This window comes from Rhopilema esculentum, chromosome 6 (genome assembly GCF_057945365.1).
Source record: "Rhopilema esculentum isolate cy_ngs chromosome 6, ASM5794536v1, whole genome shotgun sequence".
Classification (NCBI taxonomy): Eukaryota; Metazoa; Cnidaria; class Scyphozoa; order Rhizostomeae; family Rhizostomatidae; genus Rhopilema; species Rhopilema esculentum.
Window position 1 is genome coordinate 6,036,102 of NC_142820.1, and position 22,557 is coordinate 6,058,658.

The 22,557-nt window shown below is 35.6% G+C and overlaps 1 protein-coding gene across 1 annotated transcript; it reads left to right on the top strand.

Moving 5' to 3' along the window:
* Nucleotides 1-1,865: 1,865 nt before the first annotated feature.
* LOC135686606 (uncharacterized) lies at nt 1,866-21,731 on the top strand. Its single transcript, XM_089109072.1, has 28 exons — nt 1,866-2,122; nt 2,970-3,000; nt 3,185-3,301; nt 4,010-4,127; nt 6,113-6,178; nt 6,612-6,677; nt 6,824-6,965; nt 7,810-7,849; nt 8,577-8,653; nt 9,136-9,209; nt 9,393-9,503; nt 9,756-9,802; nt 10,383-10,587; nt 10,994-11,055; nt 11,585-11,644; nt 12,556-12,667; nt 13,131-13,178; nt 13,800-13,901; nt 14,208-14,258; nt 14,861-15,182; nt 15,915-16,345; nt 16,477-16,599; nt 17,378-17,495; nt 18,638-18,788; nt 18,903-18,965; nt 19,495-19,567; nt 20,180-20,233; nt 20,482-21,731. The coding sequence occupies exons 1-28, from the start codon at nt 1,870-1,872 to the stop codon at nt 20,641-20,643; spliced, it is 3,279 nt and encodes a 1,092-aa protein (XP_088965198.1). The 5' UTR covers nt 1,866-1,869; the 3' UTR covers nt 20,644-21,731.
* Nucleotides 21,732-22,557: the final 826 nt, after the last annotated feature.

The following is a 22,557-nucleotide window of genomic DNA, read 5'->3' on the forward strand; positions in this document are numbered from 1 at the left end:
AGATCTATCTCTTCATAGTTTAATCTGTTTCATTTCGTTTGTTTAAGGAAGTATCCAATTGTGTTAAATTAGATTGTCTGTGGTTCATTCTCTGATATTTTGATTCTATGAAGAATAGTAATTATGAATATTTAACAGATTTATCAAAGATGGTTTTTCGCTGTTAAAGTTAGAATTATACAATTGTTTAAAAACATTGCAATAAAATTCAAACAATCATGCAAAAAAATTTGAAATAATAATGCTTCTAATAAATGACAAACTCCTCCATTGTACATGGTATGCCCCACCACGTTGAAATTCAAAAATTAACCATTACATCGCGTAGTATTTCAAACAAGACGCTGGTATTATGTTGTATATGAAAAAAGAGACATGGAGTTGCATTTCAAACATATAAAGCTAAACAACTCATACAATCGCCAAAGGGAAGGGGTGCCTTTCTCACCCACCTTTTTAGGTCGCGTATCGTCATAAGCCTTTCCAAAAATATTCACGGGCACCTTATTTTGCCGGGGGACAAGAGTACAATGCCTCGTTCGCTAGTGGTTAGTGGGGTATTGTTTAACACTCTCACTTGAAAGAGTTCGATAACAAACTGAAACTGAAGTTATATGGTTTAAGGTATCATTAAATGTCAGTCAAATACTTTTAAAAGATTTTGATGTATCCTTAATAGCCCTTTAAATGTTTTCCATCTATCGCTTATCTTGCCTGCGGGATAGTTGCTGAATGCATCATTATGACAAAATGAGTTTACTCTACACCAAATAATGGCAAAAATTGCATCTTTAAATGAATGTCGTAGAGAAATTTTCAAGTGCAGTTCTTGTTTTAAGAGCATTTAATTCGCCAATAAAGGAATGTGATAACAATGCTATTACCATGTAAGTGAAGAAGCTTCAAGTTTTGAAAAGTAGTCAAATGTTCATTTGTCAAATTGAAAAGCATCTGGAAAATGATATGGAAACAAGCATCAGCCAATGTTTCTTGTGAATCTATTTAAAATTAAAGGAGATTATATTGTACGTTGGAAATGTTTGTCGTTATCATCGTTGCTAATGCATCACTTTGAAAAAAATTCTACACAGTCAATGTTTATTCAGGATTTTCTGTGCAACTTAGTACAGCTGCTTTATGACAAATACATTTGTCTAGATATGGTTCTAGAGATGTTTAGTGTGCAAATAAGGTCCAAATAATTGTTTTGACAGTTCAACTTGAAAACGTTATTTATCTTTACACTAGCAAATGAGCACTTATTTGTAGTCAGACAGTAGTGGTAAATATCTTTATACCAAACTGTTTAATTTTTGTTAAGGAAAGCAATCAAAAATATATGCATTTACTCGGAATTTTGTTTATAAAATACAAATCTGCTAGTTCGATTTTTGGCTTTGAAAAAAGCAAACCTTTAGTAAACTAAAGCTTTTCGTCTGACACTCTTCAGAGTTTAAAACGTCAGAACATAGATCTATGTTCTATGTTCTGACGTTTTAAACTCTGAAGAGTGTTAGACGAAAAGCTTTAGTTAACTAAATTTTTGCTTTTTTCAAAGCCATTTACAAGTTTTGTACCACCAAAAGATATTTCGATATTTCATGCCCTCAATTTCATTCAAGCTAGTCTTTGAGGAAACGTTTAACGTTTAAACATGTGAATGCCACAGCTTTCTAAAAGCAATAGTTTCTAAAAGTACACAGGTTGGTGCCTGATGAAGAAACTGTCATTGGGAAAAGTGGTGCCTGATAAAGAGGTAAAGAGTAGTGATAAAAAATTAGTAAGTTTCTATATGGATAAGCTATGAAGAAAAGCCATTGGGAAAAGTGGTGCCTGAGAAAGAGGCTCTCGCATAAATAGTGTATGTGGATGAAAAGGAGGCCCAGTGATAACTTTTTCACAATTTGGAACATAAAAGCAAGTATGGAGGCCCAGGTTGGAGCTGACATAAAGTTGAGGTTTGGCAGCAGAAAGTTCTACGATATCAGAATACCTTCTTACCAAGAGCTTGCAAATTTAGGATCAGAACAAGATGAGTCAGCCGTTAAACTTTTCAAATATATTGATGAAAACTGTATTGGTAGAGATCGCATGTTCGACAGTCCGTATGGATCGCTTCCAGGTAAAACCTAGTTAGTAATTGTAACCCAGTTAATATTGCATCTACCTTTGATTTGGTTGGGTCCGCTTTCAAAATTTTCAAAGATAATTAGGTGATGATCTGGGACCAATTTTTGGGGAATTTGTAATTTCTTATAATATAAGTTGTTCGCCGTTCCGGGTTGATGTCGTGGATTAATAATTGTATCTGATTTCTCAAAAATGGACTTCAGAATTGAAATCTTCACCTATGATTAGTTTATACTGAAAAATTCATTTTGTTTGGACCGTTCGGGAGCGATTTACTTTGTTTTGAATATTTAGATATTTCTTTAGATTTGACCCGAAATTTTTTCACTATATATAGTTGGTGGGCAATTGCTAAATTGGGATAGAATAAATGTCCTCATTGTTTGTTTGAGTTGTTCTGTGCTTAAGTAGCATGAAATGCGGGAGAGGGCGTGCAATTTTTGACTAGCCTTTTTGCACAGTGTTTTTATGTGTGGCTTAATTTTATGTCTATTACAATTCTTTTAATTGAAAAATCCTTGCAATGTCCAACTAGTTGTAGCCAGAAAAGCAGTATTCATAACAATAGCAAACAGTGGCGGACACCTGGGGGGCGAGGGGGGCGACCGCCCCTCCAATACTTTAGAGGACAATGGTCTTTTGTTCCAAAACAATGGGAAATGTGACATCATCCTATTAAAACAACAATAGGCTTGCCCCCCCCAAATATTGGACCAAGTGTCTGCCCCTGATAGCAAAACTCAGGAATTGGTCTAAATATAAAAAATCTTAATTTCTCTCCTTGGTAATATAAATACATACTTTTCCAGTGATTTATTTATATATTTAATCTTTTCCAGTGACATACTGTGACTACACAGCATCTGGGAGGTATGTTGATATTATATGTAGAGTTACAAATAATGGACTTGTCATTAACACAAGTCATAATTTATTCTAAAATCTATATACACATAACAAAATAAAAGGTCAAAGATGGAAAAATATGATAAGGTAATTTGCTTCTGCTGTGATTAATTAAATTATGATAGTATTTTTATTTTGTTTAAAACAGGGCACTAAGGTTTCTTGAAGATTTTATTCAAGATGAGGTTCTTCCTCATTATGGAAATACCCACACAACAACAAGTGTTACCTCTTTGCAGACAACGCTGTTTAGACATGAGGCCAGGTAATATGCTTTTGAAAATAATTTTAAAGTTAAAAACCACAAGATATAAGACATATCAATTTATAATCAAGAATTGATTTTCTTGCAAGGGTGAAATCATTCATTTTTTTAAAAAAGGGTGAGTAAACTGACTAAAAAGCAAAAATATCTTCTCATTCTAGGCTTATAAAATGAGTTTGAAATTTGATCTTCTGATTGAGGAGGGTGTCGCTAGCATAATCCAACAGGGTAGTTTTTGTCCCCAATGGTGCCGCCCTTGCTTGTCTTTTAATCGCAAAGGGTAGTGTGTACCATACAAAGGTTTTCCCGTTCTTTTTTCATTTTCAAATTCCACTACATCCAAATGTAATAAAGAACAAAAAAATTAATCAAGCTACAATTTTTAGCAACATTTTGTAAGATTGGTTTTAGTTTTCTCACTACTATTTTGATATTTTTCATAAAGATTTCTGAAAGCAATAGAATAAAGATTATTATCTATTATAGCTATGGCATTCTTATAGAGGTTGCTTGTGCATTCTTAGTGAGCCTGCTTTTTAGATAAATTTTCAATACTCTTCTTGTTATTCATCACAGAAAGAAATGTGCTTTTTAAGTGATGGTTTAAGAGCAGCTATAATTGCCATCATATTTTAGTTAACTTTAAATTATTGCAAATTAAAATAAATTTAATTGCTTTCCTACACTTAATGCTGACATTACTTTCAGAGACATAATTCGTAATGCAGTGAATGCTAGTGAAATGGATGCTGTAATATTTGTAAGCAGTGGAGTGACTGGGGCCATACACAAGCTTATTCATGCAATGAACATGCAAAAGCCACCTGTAAGTTTCTATTGTTCCCAATGACTGCTTACTCATGAATAAGTCATCAAGTTATTTATTGGATATCTAAATTAGTGATATGTATTACAAGATGCTCATGAAATATGAAACTCTGAACCATTTTATTTGTAATGAGATTCATCATTTATTCATTATTTATTTGCTGTTTTGGCTAAAGCAATGCAACATGGGCATGTATTTTGCACAGCCTAAGCAGCTGCCAGCTCGACACTTTGTGAATTTTTTATCAAGTACCATGAATAGTAACGCATGCAGTGCCCTGGAGCACGTATTTGATTACTTTATTGACATCCCATTTCTACAGAAAGGCATTATCGATAGACGGATGATCGCATGAAGCGTGAAACTCTTAATTGCAACTTAGGGCTGTCCTGCTCAGCACACCAAAGCGTGTACAGCCATCGAACTCTTTAACAGAGTTATAAACAGTAACTTTCATTGACAGACGTCGTATTAATTGTCTTATAAAGTGTCCAGTCATGGAAATTTACGTTTCAAGCCTCATTACTTTTAAGTTCCTGCTTTAACACTACATTATTGGGGTAGGGCGTATTGTTGCGAAATTTTTCACTTTGAGATAAAGAGGAGCAGAATTCACGTTTGCGTAGATGTTACTATGGTATGGATATCCCCTAGTCCGTGAATAGGCTAGCTTTTCATGCACTCTGCACTATATATCGGCGCTCGATTGCAACTGAAATAGGTAGCTTATTTGCTTCACCTCACTTGTAAACCCATTCATGTGCAACTTCTTCTAGGGAGCAACCATAAGATGCATACATCTGTTTTACTCGATTTAAAAAGGGTCTATCACCGAAAAAGGTTTCTTCAGATGTACTTAGGTTTTGTCTTGAACTTTCCCTTTTCCCTGAATGCTTTCCTGAAACCAAGCTGTCCGTCTGTTTGAAAGAAATTGCGATATGAATTACCTTATACGAATGAATGAAACTTTATATAAAGATTCATGAATATGCCCATCCCCCCTCCCCCACCCATTTTTATATGTGTTTGAACAGGGATGATTGCTCTTTATCCCCCCGTTTAGTTCTTATTGCGAGCTCCATCTCTACAATACTGCTACAACTACAAATGATTTTCGTCTCTGTTGTCAGATGCTTTTCATTGCATGAGGGGGGATGGGGATGGGGCAAAGGCAAATCAAAGACGCATAACAAAAGTTTTTGCAAAAAGATCTTTTGTTCTGCCATTGCCAGGTAGACCTCAAGCCCGTGGCCAGGCCTGTAGGGAAGGGGTGGCAAACGCAAACTACCCAAATCTGTTGCAGGCAGACGTTTCAGCAATTTTTCTTTTCAATTTTATGCTTAGCAGCAAAATATTTTTGATTGCCAGGCACCATCTTAAAGGCAATCTGTCACGACGTTGTTTGATTATAAGAGCGAAGGGATTTTTTATTGTTTCTAGTCCCCCTTTAATTTATCGCATTGTAAAAATATGGCAGAGTGCTGGAATTGTGTTTAGGCTATTGTTCCAGCTATTGTTCTCGTTAACCAATCCACAACGAGACAGATTGCCTTTAAGTCCTAAATGGATAATAACAGACCCCAATAAACAATTTTCCTTCCGTCAGTATTAGCTTAACTCAAATTATCATGACAATCCAATGATAACTACGAAAAACGCCATTAAAGAATTTAGAGACAATATGAGGCAAACAGCTAATATTCTCTTGATCCAGGGTGGCATTGTCACCCCATGCCACCCCTTGGCTACGGGCTCAATGAACCTACGCCTCCCTTGCGCTCGAAGACCTGTGACTCGGCTGATAATTTGCTTTCGTTGAATTTGTATAATTATTCGTGCTGCCTACAAATTATTACGACCAATCATCAAGAAATTTCTTCCAAGTTGCTTTCTTAGAATATTCAAAACGATGTTAGTTGCTTGGAATCAATTATAAGCATTTATATTTGCATTTATATTATAAGAATTTCATTTCAATTCAGGTTGTTTTTGTGAGTCCGTATGAGCATCATTCAAACTTGCTGTCATGGAAAGAAATTGGTGGCGAGGTAAGAAAGCTTTTTTCTAAATCGTCAAAACCAAAGTTGCTTTTACACAAGCATTGACTGTAACATGACTACCCACACTTGAAATATTACGCCACATCATTTTGTTACTAGCGGTGTGACTGTATTATCGTACTTGGGTGTTGGTCCCAGACCTCTTTAGCACTGTTTTCAATGTAGTACGGTTCTATACCGTAATGTATGTACTTTGCGCTTACACAGAGGCGGTATGTAATGCGGTATGAAAATATTGTTTTAGATAACCGAGTCCAATACGGGTTGTTTTGGACATTCGCCCCTGATCAAAATGTGTCTTGTCGAATAATGTGATTGGCTTAGCAATATTATTGTTTTGCTGTCACAAATCAGAGCTGATGAATGTTTTTTTAGTCTGACATTTGAAAACAAAGTTTAATTAGTTTTATAAAACTTGCAGGTTGTTTGGACCAACGAGAATGATGACGGTTGCGTGGACCTGGAACACTTAGAAGAGAACCTAAAGGTAGTTTTTCACTGTTGCTCTCCACACTGCAGGGTTGGTCGTGAAAAACTGCTCATATAAAAGTTGTCACTGCATGAACCTGTAGGTACATTGCGACCAAAAAAGGAGAGGAAATTTCAATCTCAAACTTGAGTTTTCTTTTACAGAACTACCAGAGCTGCGACAGACCTCTGATCGGATGCTTTTCAGCTGCATCAAATGTTACAGGAATTTTAACAGACGTTGATGCTGTAGCAGCTTGTTTGCATCGACATGGAGCTTTGGCATTCTTTGATTATGCAACTGCAGGTATTTTCTTCATCGTTGACACTTGCGCGAATAGTCCGAAAAACGTCGCTCCCCCGAATATAAGCTTCTCATTCCTCGAAACTCACACCCGAATGTAGGCCCTACCGAATATTAGCCTTGGGCTTATATATGGAATTCAACATAAGAAAGAAACACTATTTTCTCCCTTCAACATGAATAAACGCCATTACCGATATAAAGTTCAGGAGCAACTAATTTCATTCTTCAATTTTTATATAGTGTATTTCTTACATTTAATGCTCGTTACCTAAATCGTTTATGTGCAGGCTATCTCAATGCTTTTTCCCTTGAGTTACTGTGCCTTCTGGGGCCTTTCTAGCTTCACCGGCTTTTCTGCCCGTGATTTTCTGAAACATATCCATCCATTTTCCACAATGGCTGTAGCTTGATTATAAGTGTTTTGGAAACATGACCGATCTTTTCATTCTGACTTGAAAAACTGATTTTGCATCTACTTCTGACATTAACTGAATTCCGATTAAAATCCCCCCCCCCCCCCCCGAACATAATCCCCAAGTATTAGCCCCGCAAAAACGGTCTTTAAACGGTTATAAGCTCTCGGCCTATACTCGAAATATTACGGTATTCAAAAGTCGGACATTTAATGGCAAAGGGGGAAAATAAGCATTTTTTGCATTTTTTACAATTCAGTAGTACCTGTCTTTACTACTGGAAGACCTGTCTTTACTACTGGAAGACCTGAGCCATTAATCTCCCTTGTCCCTTTTTTTCAACCTGCGTATCCATACAACTGTGCCTGTCATTTGCGATCAGTAACAGTGCACATATTTATTCATGTTCACATTTTTTTCTATCTTTCTAGCGCCGTATGTTGAAATAAATATGAATCCATTGTCACTTAGGTAATCATTAATTTCCTTTTTTGTCAAATCAACCGTCAAGTTATTTGATTTGAAATGTAACTCTAGGCTCACCAGAAGGCAGCTGTGTTGATGCAGCGCTGGTATCTCAAAATTAAGATTTTTTAATAGTTTGTGGTTATTCATTTCAAGATCGGGAATTTTAAAAATGCATGTTTTTTCAGTACACACATATTCTTGTGCTTTAAATCTGAAACTATCGTTTTGCTGTCACCCTAATTCCGACAAAATGTTTGACAAAAGTTATCTTCTCCTTAACATATTTTTGTTATGAAGAGTGCCCAACGGTGTGTTGCTCGATGTCACGTAGAAGGTGCTACCCACATTTTGTTGTGGATAGCAGCGTAGCAGACAAATCTAACTGGTCGTTAGCAACATCCTCTTCTTGAGAATCCTCTAGGAAATCCATCAATCATATTGCTGAATTTTACACCTGGTTCTTTAAACGAGAGTTGGTTAAATTGCCCAAAATTAACCTTCGAAACTTGATTCTTTGTATTTTGGCAAGATTAATTTAACATCTTAATTAGAATTTATATCTCTTTCGAGTTCTGATTATATTTCATGCATTTATTGTGATAATCCATTTTTTCTTTTCACTACTGGCGATATGTTTAGAATCGGCAGTATCCAATTGGTATAAAGATTGAATATTTTTCACTTTATTCTGTACGATTGCTGATTTAATTGCCTGCTAACTTCTTTTTAGCTCAACAGAAGACTTGATCCACAAAGATGCTGTATTTGTCTCACCACATAAGTTTGTTGGTGGCCCAGGAACCCCTGGTGAGCATTAAAGTTTTGCCTGATTTTTCGGACATCATATCACACCTGTACTTGAACTGTAATTACTGATAAAGCTGATTCGTGTGTGGTCTATTATAGCTAAGAATATAATTGAAAAACTTAGACAATACACGACTGTTTTAGGCCATAGCTAAGCTCCAGTAATTTATCAAAAGTCCCGTATGTAAACATCATAACGAGGCGATACAACAACAATAACTATAACATGATTAAAATTGAATTTCAGTCTTTCGATTTCATTAGCATAAATTTTATTATTTTGATTCAATTTCTATGGCCAAAATAACATTTTTTTAAATCAATCTGGTGATACAAATGCTGCTTCTTTTTGACGAGCAAATTTTGTTTTCTATTAATTATATTTCGTCATTAAGTTCTCAAGTTATACGGCGTATTTAGGAAGCTTACGCTTCTCTGGTAACTAAATTCTTCCTCAATTTGTTGTAAATTATCTTTTTCAGGGCTTCTTATTGCAAAAAAGAATTTATTCAGGAATCCTGTACCTTCCCAATCTGGTGGCGGCACCGTATTTTATGTAAGTTCTAATTAAAATCATTTCGCCAGATCACTTTGACCTAATAAACAAACATGTTTGAATTAAGATATTTGTGTTTTTTACAAATAACAGTCAGATGTGATGCCTATTGAAATCTATGAATTTCTATAACGCACCTTGTTTGCTGTTATATGACTATTTTGTCAAATATTCGTCGTGCAGGTAACACATCACACTCAGAGGTACTTGAAGGAAATCGAAATGAGGGAAGAAGGAGGGACACCCGCCATTGTGGAATCCATACGTGCTGGATTGGTTTTCCAACTAAAGCAGGTAGATAACTAGTTATGTTTTCAATAATTTCACAATGGGCACACTTGGTTCTGTTAAACGAAAAATTTAGTAACTTTACCACTGTGTGTAGCCTTTTGTGGTTCATACGTCTTGTTAGGATATTGAGAGAATTGTATTTTGTTTGTATGAAACCTGTATCTGGAAAAAGCCCAAGGTCCTGATGACTACAAGTATACAGCAACTTTTTCAGTCAAGTGCCCTTCTTTCATGATCCTCTTATTTATTACACAGGCTCTGAGTCATAAAAACATAATGGAGAGAGAAGAAGAATTAGTAATGTATGTCATTTATTAATCAACACAGCGTTTCAAACGAATTTTACGTCACTTCAATCTTGTGTTTCCCTTTAATATGTACTTTACTTTTTTTATTGAGAAACCTCAACAGGTATCAAGAAATAAGCTCTCTTTTGGTTTTTTCATCAAAGCTATTAATTCATTTGAGAGGGTTCGAAGATAGATTTTTTGTTGGATAGAATGCTTTAGTCTTTTTCATAGAGACGTATCTGCTCAAATTCTAAAAAAATGGAGATATGCGTTAGTGAAGTAACTTCAAAGATTAATGTCATTTGCACAATTCAGCTTAGAAACTATGTATATCATAACTCATCATATTGTATCATAAAGGAGGCAAATAATGGTGCAGAGAGTTTTTGAGTTCCATCGTTTTGCCTTCGGCGCAATGCCATTAAAGTTGTTTATTTTACTTTATGTTCTTTCTAATTGGTTTGTAATCAGTTTTTGTGCTCTAAGTAATTTTTTTGAACCCTTGAAATTTGCGAAATAGGCGCCTTTGTATTATTTAGGCTTCCACATTTGATTTACTGTAACAATTTGATTGAAGCTGTTTTTTCAACAGGCGGGCTCAAGCGTTTTGGAGAACAGTGCCAAATTTAATTATCTTGGGTGACGGTCCTGCAAAAAGGTTGCCAATATTCTCATTTGTCATACTTCACAAAGATTCTGGAAGACTTCTTCACCATAATTTTGTTTGCACTGTTTTGAATGACGTCTTCGGTATCCAGGCTCGAGGAGGGTGTGCTTGTGCTGGACCCTATGCTGAGGTAAATGAGCACAACTTACTTTCACTTTCTGTATTGATTTCATAGTTAGCATGTACCATCAACTCATTTCCAGTAGATCTATGATTCAATGCTAAGGCTGAACAAAATGGCGTAAAGTTTATTTAGGCCAAGACCTTTTTATGTTCTGAAATTGCCCTGGACGTAAGGAGTAGTGTTAAACTGCTGACTATATAATCCAAGATTGTGGTGATTTGTTAAAATATTTTTTAAGTTTGAATTGTGAATTAACTTGTAAGAACAAGACCCAATTCGCGAGAGATGCCTTTTGCTATTGATAAATCCCCTTTATATCTTCTTTTGGGCCTAGGTTTACCGCCGTTTTTTTATTTGTTTTGGTTTGATTTGGCCTGAATAATCGCTAAACTTGCTAACTATTTGATACCAGGACTTGCTTGGAATGGACGAGAATGTTGCATTAAAGCTGGAAGATCTTATTCTGGAAGACCAGTACGTCTCTTTTCGGTTTATATTATGTATTTGTTCTGCTTAGGATAATTCGCTGAAATTTATCACTTTTTTATAAACAGTCCACAAATTTCATTTGGATTGATAATGTTTAGATATCTCAAGGTTTTTTCAAAAGTATTTTATTTATATACCCAATCAGCAGTAACTTGATTGTGAGGTTTCTTTTTTTCTCGTTATTTTGTGTTTCCCCTACTAGACAAAGGTCTTGCCTCTATATTGTATGCAGGATTAGGGTAACTGTCCTTTGTAGGAAATTGTCCGTTGTAGGGAGGTGTCCTTTATTGGGAAATGTTCTGCTATTAGAAAATGTCTGTGAAGGGAGGATTCATTGTTTTGAATGCATATCTATTTTAGATATGCCATTGTTATAGATACGATTATTCACTGGATGGATTTTTCTATTCAACAATATCTCTTCAACAACAAAAATTGATATAGTTTTACTTTGACTTGTCAACACCATTAGATTCTTGAGTGACTATAACTTAACAGTTCTTTTTTATTAAAGGCGGTTAGACAGACATCACCTTCGTAGATACAGGGAATATTCCGAACGAGAATTATTGAGGTGAGCATGCTCATTATGTGGAGCATTCATTCGTAGCAAAATCTATTGCTCAGGGGTAGGTACCTTGCTTGATTGGAACCCACAGAGTTGAAAATACTGGCAACCACAAGTAATTTGTAGTTTCAGTAGACACTAAGTTACTGTAGACATACTTGAAACTGCGAGAAACTAAGTTAGTTGCTACAGCCAAGGGTGATATGTGTTTTTGCATTCCCAGATCAAAACATCCTTCTTGGTTATCTCCTGATACATATCTCAGGCTATTACCGTGTTTGCTTTTTACTTCCCTTGCAAACAGATAAACCAATGACCCCGTGTAAGTGCTAGACCTCGAGTATTTTCAAAACTTCCTTCTGGTGGGGATTCAATGCTTAATGATTTAATTTCTTCTGGTGGGCAACCAAGGACCAGAGGAGAATATTGCATCAAACATAGAGTGATTGGCAGCAGAAGGCATAACAAAAAGCGAATCAGGTGAAAGATTCCCAGGGCAAAACAAACGAGCATACAACACAAACAAGGATAATTCACATTAATCATCAAAATAATTTCATTGAGCATTGCTTAATTTTGAAACATCTTCAGGGACAAAATTCTTTATTGCAACTTTGCTTGAAATAGAAAATGTGCAAGAAGGTTTTAAAAAACCCATCATTAGAATATTAACGCTAAGATACTTCATCAATACACTCCATCTTATCTAATAGTGATCCACTTCTTTTTATTTTCTTATGATTTTTTCAAATTTCAGCATTTTGTAAGTTGCTCACTTTCTTCGTATTTAGGTTAATATATCTCAATCTTGTTTCATGTTAACCAGGCATCCTTTAAAGCTGCAAACTCTAAAGCCTTTTCTTATGAATAGTTTATCTTTAAAATAACAGGGTTTATGCATGGAAATTTCTTTTAAGGCCTGGCTTTGCACGGCTGAATCTGCCGTTCTTTATGTCAAATGAGGGAATCGAATTTATTCTAAAGGCCGTTTCCATGGTCGCTGAGCATGGGTGGAAGCTACTTCCAGATGTAAGATTCTCTCTTCTTTGCTTCCAAAAATCTTGACCAATTCTTGTTCTATTTTTATGCCAATTAACACACACTTGACACTTACGCTTTAAATTTTACTTTTAAATATTACCGCGCATCTGTCTAGATGACACTGTACATTAGATGGTTTTTAGCTTGTATTCATAAGAACAAATTTCATCCGGCGAAGAAAATTCAATTGATGATCAGGTTTTGTCATAAACTGTCCTGTGCATGGACAGTAAAACCATTTTCATCCCGCTAAGCATATTCATGTTGGAAAATTTTCTCACTTCACTAGTTGATATCCTGGTAAATGGGCTACGTTGCCTTACATATAACAGAAAACAAATTTATATATGTGACAAAGGAAAGAGGCGATATTTTGGCTAAGTTTTGATTCCGGTAGGCAGGATAGAATTTTCCGGTATGAACAGGCTCTAATGCTCAGGTTTTGTTCTAGTACAACATGAACCCCTCAACTGGTGAATGGAGACATTGGAAGAACATGGTACGTATTTCATCAGACTTTGTTGCCTTATGTGTATCTAAGATAATTTTGATGTTTAGCAAAAAGGCCTCCAAATATTTTTGGAAACCAATGATTTTGATGGCTTGTTCTTATTTACTGTCCGAATCAAAGCTATTATCTAGAAAATTTCGATATTTATTATCGTTGAAGCCATTCGGTATGGATCCTATGTTGAAGCCATTCGGTATTACAAGGTCAACTAAAAGTGGAAACCGCTATTTTTATATAGGGCCGTAGAGGAATGTTTTTTCACCCTCTCAGGAGGCACCTACCCTGGGACTCGCTAAATGGGCCCGTTATTTGTGCTGATATATTTTAAGAAATAAAACAAATTAAAGTAGTTTCCTTTGCCCCAGTTTGGTAATGATAAAAAGACTAAACTGTCTTCACACGTTAAACCTTTGTGAAAACATGTAGGGGACTGGCTTCACCTGTTTGGTTGCAGTTAAATGCAAAGTTGTCATGATGTTTAGGTTAGACATTTCAATTGTGGCTCGTTATCCAAAGTCGAACCCTTAATCCATTGAGTTTTCACACAAGCAAACCTTCGTTTATTCCAGTATCAAGTAGACTTTCTCTCACATTGACATCTATTTTTAGGCCTTCAAGGACCGAAAGTGGCTCAGTGGTATCAACTATAGAAAAGGTCAAGTTGATTATCCTTTAAGCCCAAAAAGAAAGGAATGTACACCATCTTATCAGGTTAGACCATAATCTTAAAACTTATTGGATCAATTATTAACATCGATGTTTATTGCTCAGTTTTTTCACTCCTTTGCTAAAAATACCGGATTCAGACATGTTGCCATGATCAGTTTCCATAGTGGCGTATAGTGGTCTTATGGATACATCACTTCTTATATTTATTTGAAAAATTTCGCCTATTAAAGTTTTGTTCACTTTATTGATAGCTGCATTCATTGCATTTTAGTATCAATTGTCATATTTCGACTTTCGACATTCTGATTCAAATGATTAGAATCATCACGAAGCCTGATTTGTTTTTAGACAAGACTTAACAATGCCGAGAGAATTTTCGAAGCTGCACAATCAAAAAAGGTTTGTTTGCAATAAAATATTGAACAAGGGAACAAGGTAATGTAATGGAGTACTGGATAGATACATGAAAAGACAATGAAAATAGATTGATTAATCAGAAGCTATTTCATAAAATAATTAAGAAGGTATGTGATAAAATGATGATAATTGTCAGGAAATAATTGAGCAAAATCTTACATTCCAACGAAATTGAGCAGAACCTATTAAATGTTTCGAGGTTGCAGATCGACTTATTTCATCAAAAAATATATACATGTATTCTACACAAATAGGCGAGACAGAAAATAATTTCAATCCCGAAAAGGTTTAGAGCAAGTTGAAAAAAATTATAGGTGTCTTGTGGTATGGAAACTGTCGAGCATTTTGGAAACAAAATATGCCGTTCGCAAACACCAGGCCTAAAAACTTCTTACTCCGAGCGAATGAAGCAGAATGAATTTGATAATCGCAATTATAAATAGGCCACTCAGGTTTTGTTGTTTGTCATTTTTTTAGTAACTTGATCTTTTTGTCGCCAGCTTTGAGTGAATAAATTATGCTTTTTTAGCACCGTGTAGCGCCATCTTTTCAATTTAATCCATTGCCTGTTACTCTTCTTTTAGGTTAACAGAAAACTAGGTGATCAGAGCCTATTTTTGGGAGAAGATGGCGAAGAGTACAGATGGTTCCTTTTGCCAAGTGAAGCTTCTTTATACCTGGCGGGCAAAGAACCCACAACTAAACAATTCCAGATGCCTTTCTTTCCACGTGCGAGCGTCAAAGAGAGTAAAATGAAGTCAAAACGACCCACCCGATCAGCGTACAATCCTCATGTCTGTGCCTCCTGTGGAGGAGCGAGGTCGTTGACTAATGATTTGCAAGATGCAAACATTGCCAAGGACGTTGCTGCTGGTGAAAGATTTTCATTCGAGAAAAAGAAGGAGGGTTAGTATAATGAGCATATCATGTTTTGTATGATCAGAAGTAAATAGCTTTACCGATGCATATACCATTCTGTCAGTTATCGTTTTGTATTTTCATAAAAAATTTTTTCTCGTTTCTGTCTGTGAATTTTCAATGTTAATCAACACATTAATGAAATTAGCTAAAAACGCGTCTCTATTTTCTTTGTCTAAGGATTGTTTCAAAATTTCTGTACCTGTTTGTTGGTACAGGTCGATAAGCACGAGATTTTTTCAGGCCATTCAACCGATTATGACATTGCTATCAAATCTATTTACGTTGTCTCTAAAGGATATTTATAGCAGTGTGTAATGATTTTGTATTGCTTTTTTGCATTTATGTTCTCGATTTGAAACATGTTTCAAGAGATACAATTCTTGACCAAAGCTTTCTTATTTTTGCACTCTATGCCCTCTTCAGATCTTGTTGATTCGGAGGAGTTTCACGGCCACAGTGCTCTGTAAGGTGGTTCTGTTGGGTAGTAAACTGTCTCGCTAATAATTTCCAGAAGGGATTCATCGTCTTATTATCATTTCAGTTTTGGATGTTAAAAGATATAGATTTACAAAAACAGCGATTTAGTCACTGGATGTTCTAGAAGCGTTGAATCTGGTGTCGTTTAAGGGTAACAGTTAAATTATCTTCTCTCTTGTTTTAAGTTCTTGTTGCCAAATTTTAATGTAAGATTCGATCCTATGCTCTTTTAAATCATAGAATCACAAACTGGAACTCTAGGAGACAGTGGTATTTGTTCTGATGAAGCAATAGCAGCAAATTTGTCGGATGATTTAAAAAATGACACCAGGGTAAAGACAGTCCCGGCTGGGGATATTGCTGATGGCTGTGAAAGCAGAGATTTTGAGAAAAGCATCAAGAAAACGTCAAGCCCAACCAGCAACAGCAGTGATTCACCAAAATTGCATTTCAAGCTAGACCACAGCATAGTGAATGCTGTCGGAGACACCAATGAAGAAGCGCCAATCAAATACAAAGTCACCCCTGATGAAGCGTCTACTCAGAAGCCCATATGCAGCCAGAGTGGAAGAGACGGGCTAGTGGAAACAACAGGTGTAGAGAAGAAATTAAATGGGAAGCATATACGATTCCAACATCCGCCAAAATCAATATTCACCCCAGTTATTCAGGTGTTATATCACTTAAGTTTACAGATATAATCAAATATTGCTTTCTCGCCGTCTTTTAATGGTAGTCTTGTGTACTATGATAACATATCCACCCGTTTAGTCAAGGCTAGGATAATACTTTTTCATTGTAGGCAATTGAAGAGTTTTCAATGATAAATGACGGAGACAGAGTTCTTTTATGTCTCTCTGGTGGTAAAGATTCTCTTTCGATGTTGCATGCAATTCGACAATATCAGTTTTACGCCAGGCCAAAGGTATTTTGCTTTTATATAACTTCTGTCATGTAAAGATACTTGCAATACTTTATCGATTTCGAAGTTTCGCCATGAATTGAGATCTAAGAACGGTCGGAACGGATTTCATATATTTGGGCAGGGTGAGGAGGGGCTGATGGGATGGACGAAGCCTCTGTTGGTTTCTTTTCAGTGTTGGTTTTAAAGGAAAATAACATGTTTTACCGATTATCAGGGGTTATAACCTCACCCCTGCTTCTGAAGAACCTGGGCCTAGTTTGCCTTTTTTGTAAAAATTTATTCGTCAACCATGCATCTCTTCATGCAGTAATGGCAATCTTTACGTTAAGTAAGTTCTTTGCGTTGCGTTGCGTTGCGTTGCGTTGCGTTGCGTTGCGTTGCGTTGCGTTACGTATGACCAAAAAATAGCAATTGTTTCTTTCTCCGATTTTTGAAGCAGATCATTTTGTGTTCAAATTATATATCACAAAACATCCCATCAAAGCAGTGGTACAAATCACAGTTGATCAAAGATGGTCGAAGATTCAAAAGTTGCTAATCATAAACAGGAACAGAAGGATCATTTTGTCGTTTGACTTCGGCAACAGATTAGGAATTTTGTCATAAATTTTTGCATGGGCAAACTTAGGAATTAGGATTATCGTCGCTTTTGCTACTCTTCTGATGCATTGATAAACAATATTAGGCATACCTTAATATTAATATATTTTCCAGCCCCTCTTGGTTAGTTTTGATATGTTTCTTGTTTTTATATATCTTTAAAATGTTTCTTTTTTAGGGAATCAGTTTTGAATTTGGAGCAATGACAGTTGATCCAAAGAGCAGTTCATACGACCCGAGTCCACTCAAAGAATACTTAGCCAATCTTCAAGTTCCATATTTTTATGAAGAGCAAGGTATCCTGTGAATTCGAATCTAAATTTTGGCTTCATTCACGCTCTATTTGGAAGTGATCGGCTCGAAACCCTTCAGAGTCAAACGTAGCGAGTAGCTCGTAGTTGCGGCAATAAATACCCCAATAATTATGTTCATATCACGCCAAAACCGTTGCATGAAAGATCTCGTAATGTGAACAGAAACAACAGTGAACAATATTTTTGCTGTACAAAATTTGAAAAAGCAAACATTTTACGACATACTAAAAGGTTTTTACGTCTGACACTCCTCAGAGCTTTATATATTTTCCATCGTGTTCTTTCGGAACCTTATTCTGACGTTTTATGCTCTGAGGAGTGTCAGACGAAAAAGCTTTCAAAGCCAGAAACAACGGTATGAAATTCAAGCAGGAGCAGAGACAGCAAAAGGTGTAGTTTGAGCGACTCCATGCACTTGAGTATTTTTAGGCTATTTCAAGCTGAATGGGTAATTTATTAGAGTCATTACCTCGACAGCAGTTGTGTACAGCTCTGCACTGTGTTGAATTAACAACTTTTTAATACTGTAAGCAAATACTTGCAGCTGGGGGGGGGGGCGTGTAAACTTGTATTTTGAAAATGTTCAATATTCTTGTCATAATCAGAGGACATGTTCTACCGTGCGATATCTTTTAAACACGGGCTGTTAGTTTATTTTCTCAAGAGACAGCTAATTGGCCAATCAAAAGTATGACTGCGCGTTAGCATCAACATGTTTTTCAGCTAATGGCGTATAAAATGCCTGTTGCATGGTGATAGTTTTAAGCGTTAAACTCGGAGTAGCAGCTTAGGACCGTCCTGCTCTCTTCACCAAAAGCTCTTCCTAAACCTTGTCGAGCACTTTATGACAGACCTGTAAACAACAATTTTCATTAAAACTCATTTAGTGCGTCTAAATGAGAGCCTTTTATCGTCCTCCCATGGATCAAGAAAGGTTTCAGTATATGCAAGGGTAATCATTGTTAAGTATGAGGAAGGAATGTCTTGGCTCTAGTTGGTGTGCCGCGGAGCACGATGGGTCCAGCTCTACAACTACCATACACTATTCCATTTTATTAGCCTATTTCATATTTCATTATAGCTGTATTGAAATTATCGAAAATAAAATTTGACTGCTTTTTCAGACATAATTTCCCAAGCGGCGAACCTCGCAGTTTGTGAATCAATATGCGCATTCTGTTCACGAATGAAAAGAGGTCGGATGTATGCTTGCGCCAGACGTGAGGGTTACAATGTTTTGGCGATCGGACAACACCTGGATGACATCGCCGAAAGGTTTGTTAACTGTCTATATATGTTGCTATATATTAAAAATATTTTAATCTTTACTTCTCATTTGTGCCAGAATTTTTTACGCTTTTGACCTATTGATATGTTCTCCATCTACAGCTTCTTGATGTCAGCGTTTCATAATGGGCTGCTAAGAACAATGAAAGCTAGCTACACTGTCGCGTATGTTTTTTCCTTTCTTATTCCATTTTTACTGTAGTACCTTACATTACTTTAAAGAAAATGATATGCCGGGCAGTTTAAATCTCTGTTACTTGTGTCGAACCGAATCTTTCCTCTATACGTAATTTGAAAGGATCTAATCTGTGTAGGGGTTTTCACTAACAAGTAGCAAGATGCTTATAGGCTGGAAAATTTGTTTATAAACTATATAAATATTGAAGTGCAGCATGCCGGAAATCTTCAATACTGATAGTTGTGAGACTGCGAGCTTTGTAAGATAAGTTGATCTCAAGGCCAATTTTTTTATTTATTTGCATGCCCTGTATGCTTAGATCTGTTTTTGTAGTTGAAGAAGTAGCAATTTGACAGCTAGAGATCTATACTTAGTTTAGAATGGAATGAAAAATGGCATGCAAAAATGAAAATGATAGGCTTTGCCAATCGACTCTATGTCATTTACAAAAAGATTTTGGTACTTTTGCCACACAGTTTATTGAAAATGAGTCATGTCCATGTAAATTCATTGTAGGGATGGCGATCTGAAAGTCATTCGTCCACTCCTATATGTACGCGAGAGAGATTTAAGGCAATTTGCCGAACAGGTAAAGTATGTCTTCACTGTTCAGAAATTAAGTCCGTATCGCTATGATACAATTACGCACTAAACGTATGCAAAATTTAGACTTGGCTCCTCTCTCAAAGTTTTAAGCCGCCTGATCTTATGACGGAAGTGGTTTTAGGAGATTTCCTTTTTTATTTCACCGAATTTAACAAATGGTCTTATAACGATAGTTGTCTACACGGCATTTCTCTCTTACGCCATACTTCATTAAGGGGCAAATAAGCCAATAGTAATTTTTGCTTTGACTTCTTTATCAGAATTGAAGATATAATTTCTAAGAGAGCTGGAACAACAGAAGTCATTTTACAGCCTAGAGAATTGAAGGTCGATATATCTTCTCTTCTGCGCGATGGATCGCTCAGAATCATCAACAATTTTAGACTTTTAAGAGTTAATCGAGATGTCTGGGGTTGTGTAACCCTACCAAAACTAGAATAGGAATGAAAATAACAGCAACTTCCTAGAACGCCATCTTTTTGCTTGTGCTTTCAAATGAAAATCTCTCTGGATTTTGATCCAATAATCCACTGAAATAGATTAATTTTTTTCACTAGTTATAGCAGAATTTTTATTCTGTTTGCTCATTTGTTAGGCAAAGCTGCCTGTTATACCAGAAAATTGTCCGGCATGTTTTGAAGCACCAAAGGTATGTACCCTAAATCTACTTTGTTTTACACGAGCATTTCCTAAATCGCGCGAGCATTTCCTAAATCGTTCCTATCTCTGTGATGGACTTGCCATCAACATGATTATGAAGTGAAAAAACTCTAAGTGGTTTTACAATGCATCTAGCAAGTTCTCTAGTTGTCTAGTGCCAGTTAAGCTCTGCTCTGTACCTTTGACAATTATTCGAGAGTGATTCTTTATATACAGCAATATTGTGGTCCTTTTCAGGAGAGACACCGAACCAAGCAGCTTCTCGCACAGCAAGAAATCTTATTCCCTAATCTTTTCTCAAGCATCCAGACTGCATTGAAGCCTCTTTTCTCTAAGAGCAGGACAGGTTTGGAGTCAAATAAGAACAATTCCGATAATTTTGATGACTTTTTGGTATAGAGAAATTAATTAAATATGCATCTTGGGTTGTTTTACTGCACTGATGGAAAATGTTGACGGTGCCCTGTCTAGGTGATCGGCAATACAAAAAAGCAGAAGCATCTAGGTAATTAAGCATAATCAGCAAAATATTTGCTCGTTCTAGAAGGATTTTTTACGCGGGATGCAGTAAATGTAAGAAAAGAACAAGACATCTCTCTAAAAGAATAAATACCGTTTTTATGATAATGTACTTTTTTATAGCCTGGCTCTAATTTTATCAAAAGCAACTATATCACAATTTTTAAACATTAATAGTATTTAAAATTGCAGAATCGAAACAGCAGAAGTTAACCTTGCGTTTGGAATGTTTTTTAAAGCAAACTGCCATGAATGCTTCGAATTTGCTCTTCTTTTTCATTTCTGAAAAAAATTTCCCCATTATGATGTTAAAGACTCTCTCTTAAAAGATCAAGTTACTTTGAATCAGAGCATGAACTATTAAAGGTCATATAAAAAGGAAATTAGGTAAATATTAGAAAATCGATAATGCTTATTCAGCTGCCAATTTTATCATATATTTATCTATACTAGGTAGTATTATAACAATTATTTATATAATCGTTCTGCATTTTAAAATCTAGCTTTGAAATATTAGGAGCATTTTCAACTTTATGTTGTTTCTAGCCGTTCGTATTTGAGCTATTTTAAGATAGCGTTCAATTTCTTGGTATTTTTACTCTTAATTTTTTATCGAAGATGTCTCTAACTTTTTTCACATATTTTTGGCTTAAAAGAATCTTTTTCTTTTGCTTTCAATTCAATTCAAAGTTTATTTAGATAAAAATTGTCATACAAATTACAATGCTTTAAGCCTTTATTTAATCAATATGATAATATCAAGTACAAAGTTAAACGCTTAAAAGCCATTTTAATCAAACCATGACAGGAAATTACCTGCATATCAGCTGAATTATTTCTTTGTTAAGCTATTGACGTTAGTTTTGGCATTTGGTAGGCTTCAAATTGTAGCATGTTGTACACATTTGCATAAGTGCTTTTTCTTATGTATCAAATTTTTAATCTATAAAAGATATTCTCGTTTTGAATTGATTTTTGTTTTGTCAACTGGAACTAGTTTGACAAGTTGAAAGACTTCGTTTCGCGAACTTTATCTTGATTTTTTGCATTGATGACCAATTTCAGTTAGATTTTGTTGGCATATTTTGGGGTTAGCCAACGGTTTATGCGCTATTTTAAAAAACTTCCCTTTGCTAATTCTAATAAACATGGTGTTGATTAACAGAAAGACAGAGACAATAATCTCATAAATAGGGGTCTCTTTCAAAATAACAGCTATGATTCAGTAGATGTTAAATTTGTACCGTACGATCATTGATCTTTTGTAAGTGCAAACCATTTGCCTGAGGTTAAGTTCAACAAATTCTTTAACGACAGCTCTTATTTGAAATTTGCCTTGGTTTTGGGATACCCAAGACAAGCTGATCAGTGGCACGGTTGAAAAGTTGCAGCTGGGGGCTATAGTGCGTTGCCTTTTATCATATCATATTTTTTGGACCTGAATTATGAAATGCTGATTGTTCAGTTCAATGCGGTAGACGCGAGTCCATCACAACCCAAATTAATGCTGTATTCAAAGTTCAACATTTTTCTGATTTTTCTCTTTGTGCTACAGCAATTTTGTTGTCACAAACCGGTTCTTTATAAAAGGACCATAAGTTCATTTTCCTGAATGTAAAAAATTATTGAAAGGAGGTGTCTAGATACCTGATTTAATTTTTGATACCTATGCATAGGAGAGCAGCGAAAAGTATTCTCTGTCCATCACAACACTATCACTTATATGGCATAAGATTTTATTTATCCCAAAAATTATGCTTGTGATGACCGAACGCTTTTTATGTATTTTGATCC

What these genes read in the sequence shown, in the direction of transcription:
- LOC135686606 (XM_089109072.1), top strand. Translation starts at nt 1,870, where the DNA reads ATGAAAAGGAGGCCCAGTGATAACTTTTTCACAATTTGGAACATAAAA. An exon ending in GACTACACAGCATCTGGGAG is followed by an intron (nt 3,001 to 3,184) that starts GTATGTTGATAT and finishes TGTTTAAAACAG; the next exon opens with GGCACTAAGGTTTCTTGAAG. An exon ending in CTGTTTAGACATGAGGCCAG is followed by an intron (nt 3,302 to 4,009) that starts GTAATATGCTTT and finishes CATTACTTTCAG; the next exon opens with AGACATAATTCGTAATGCAG.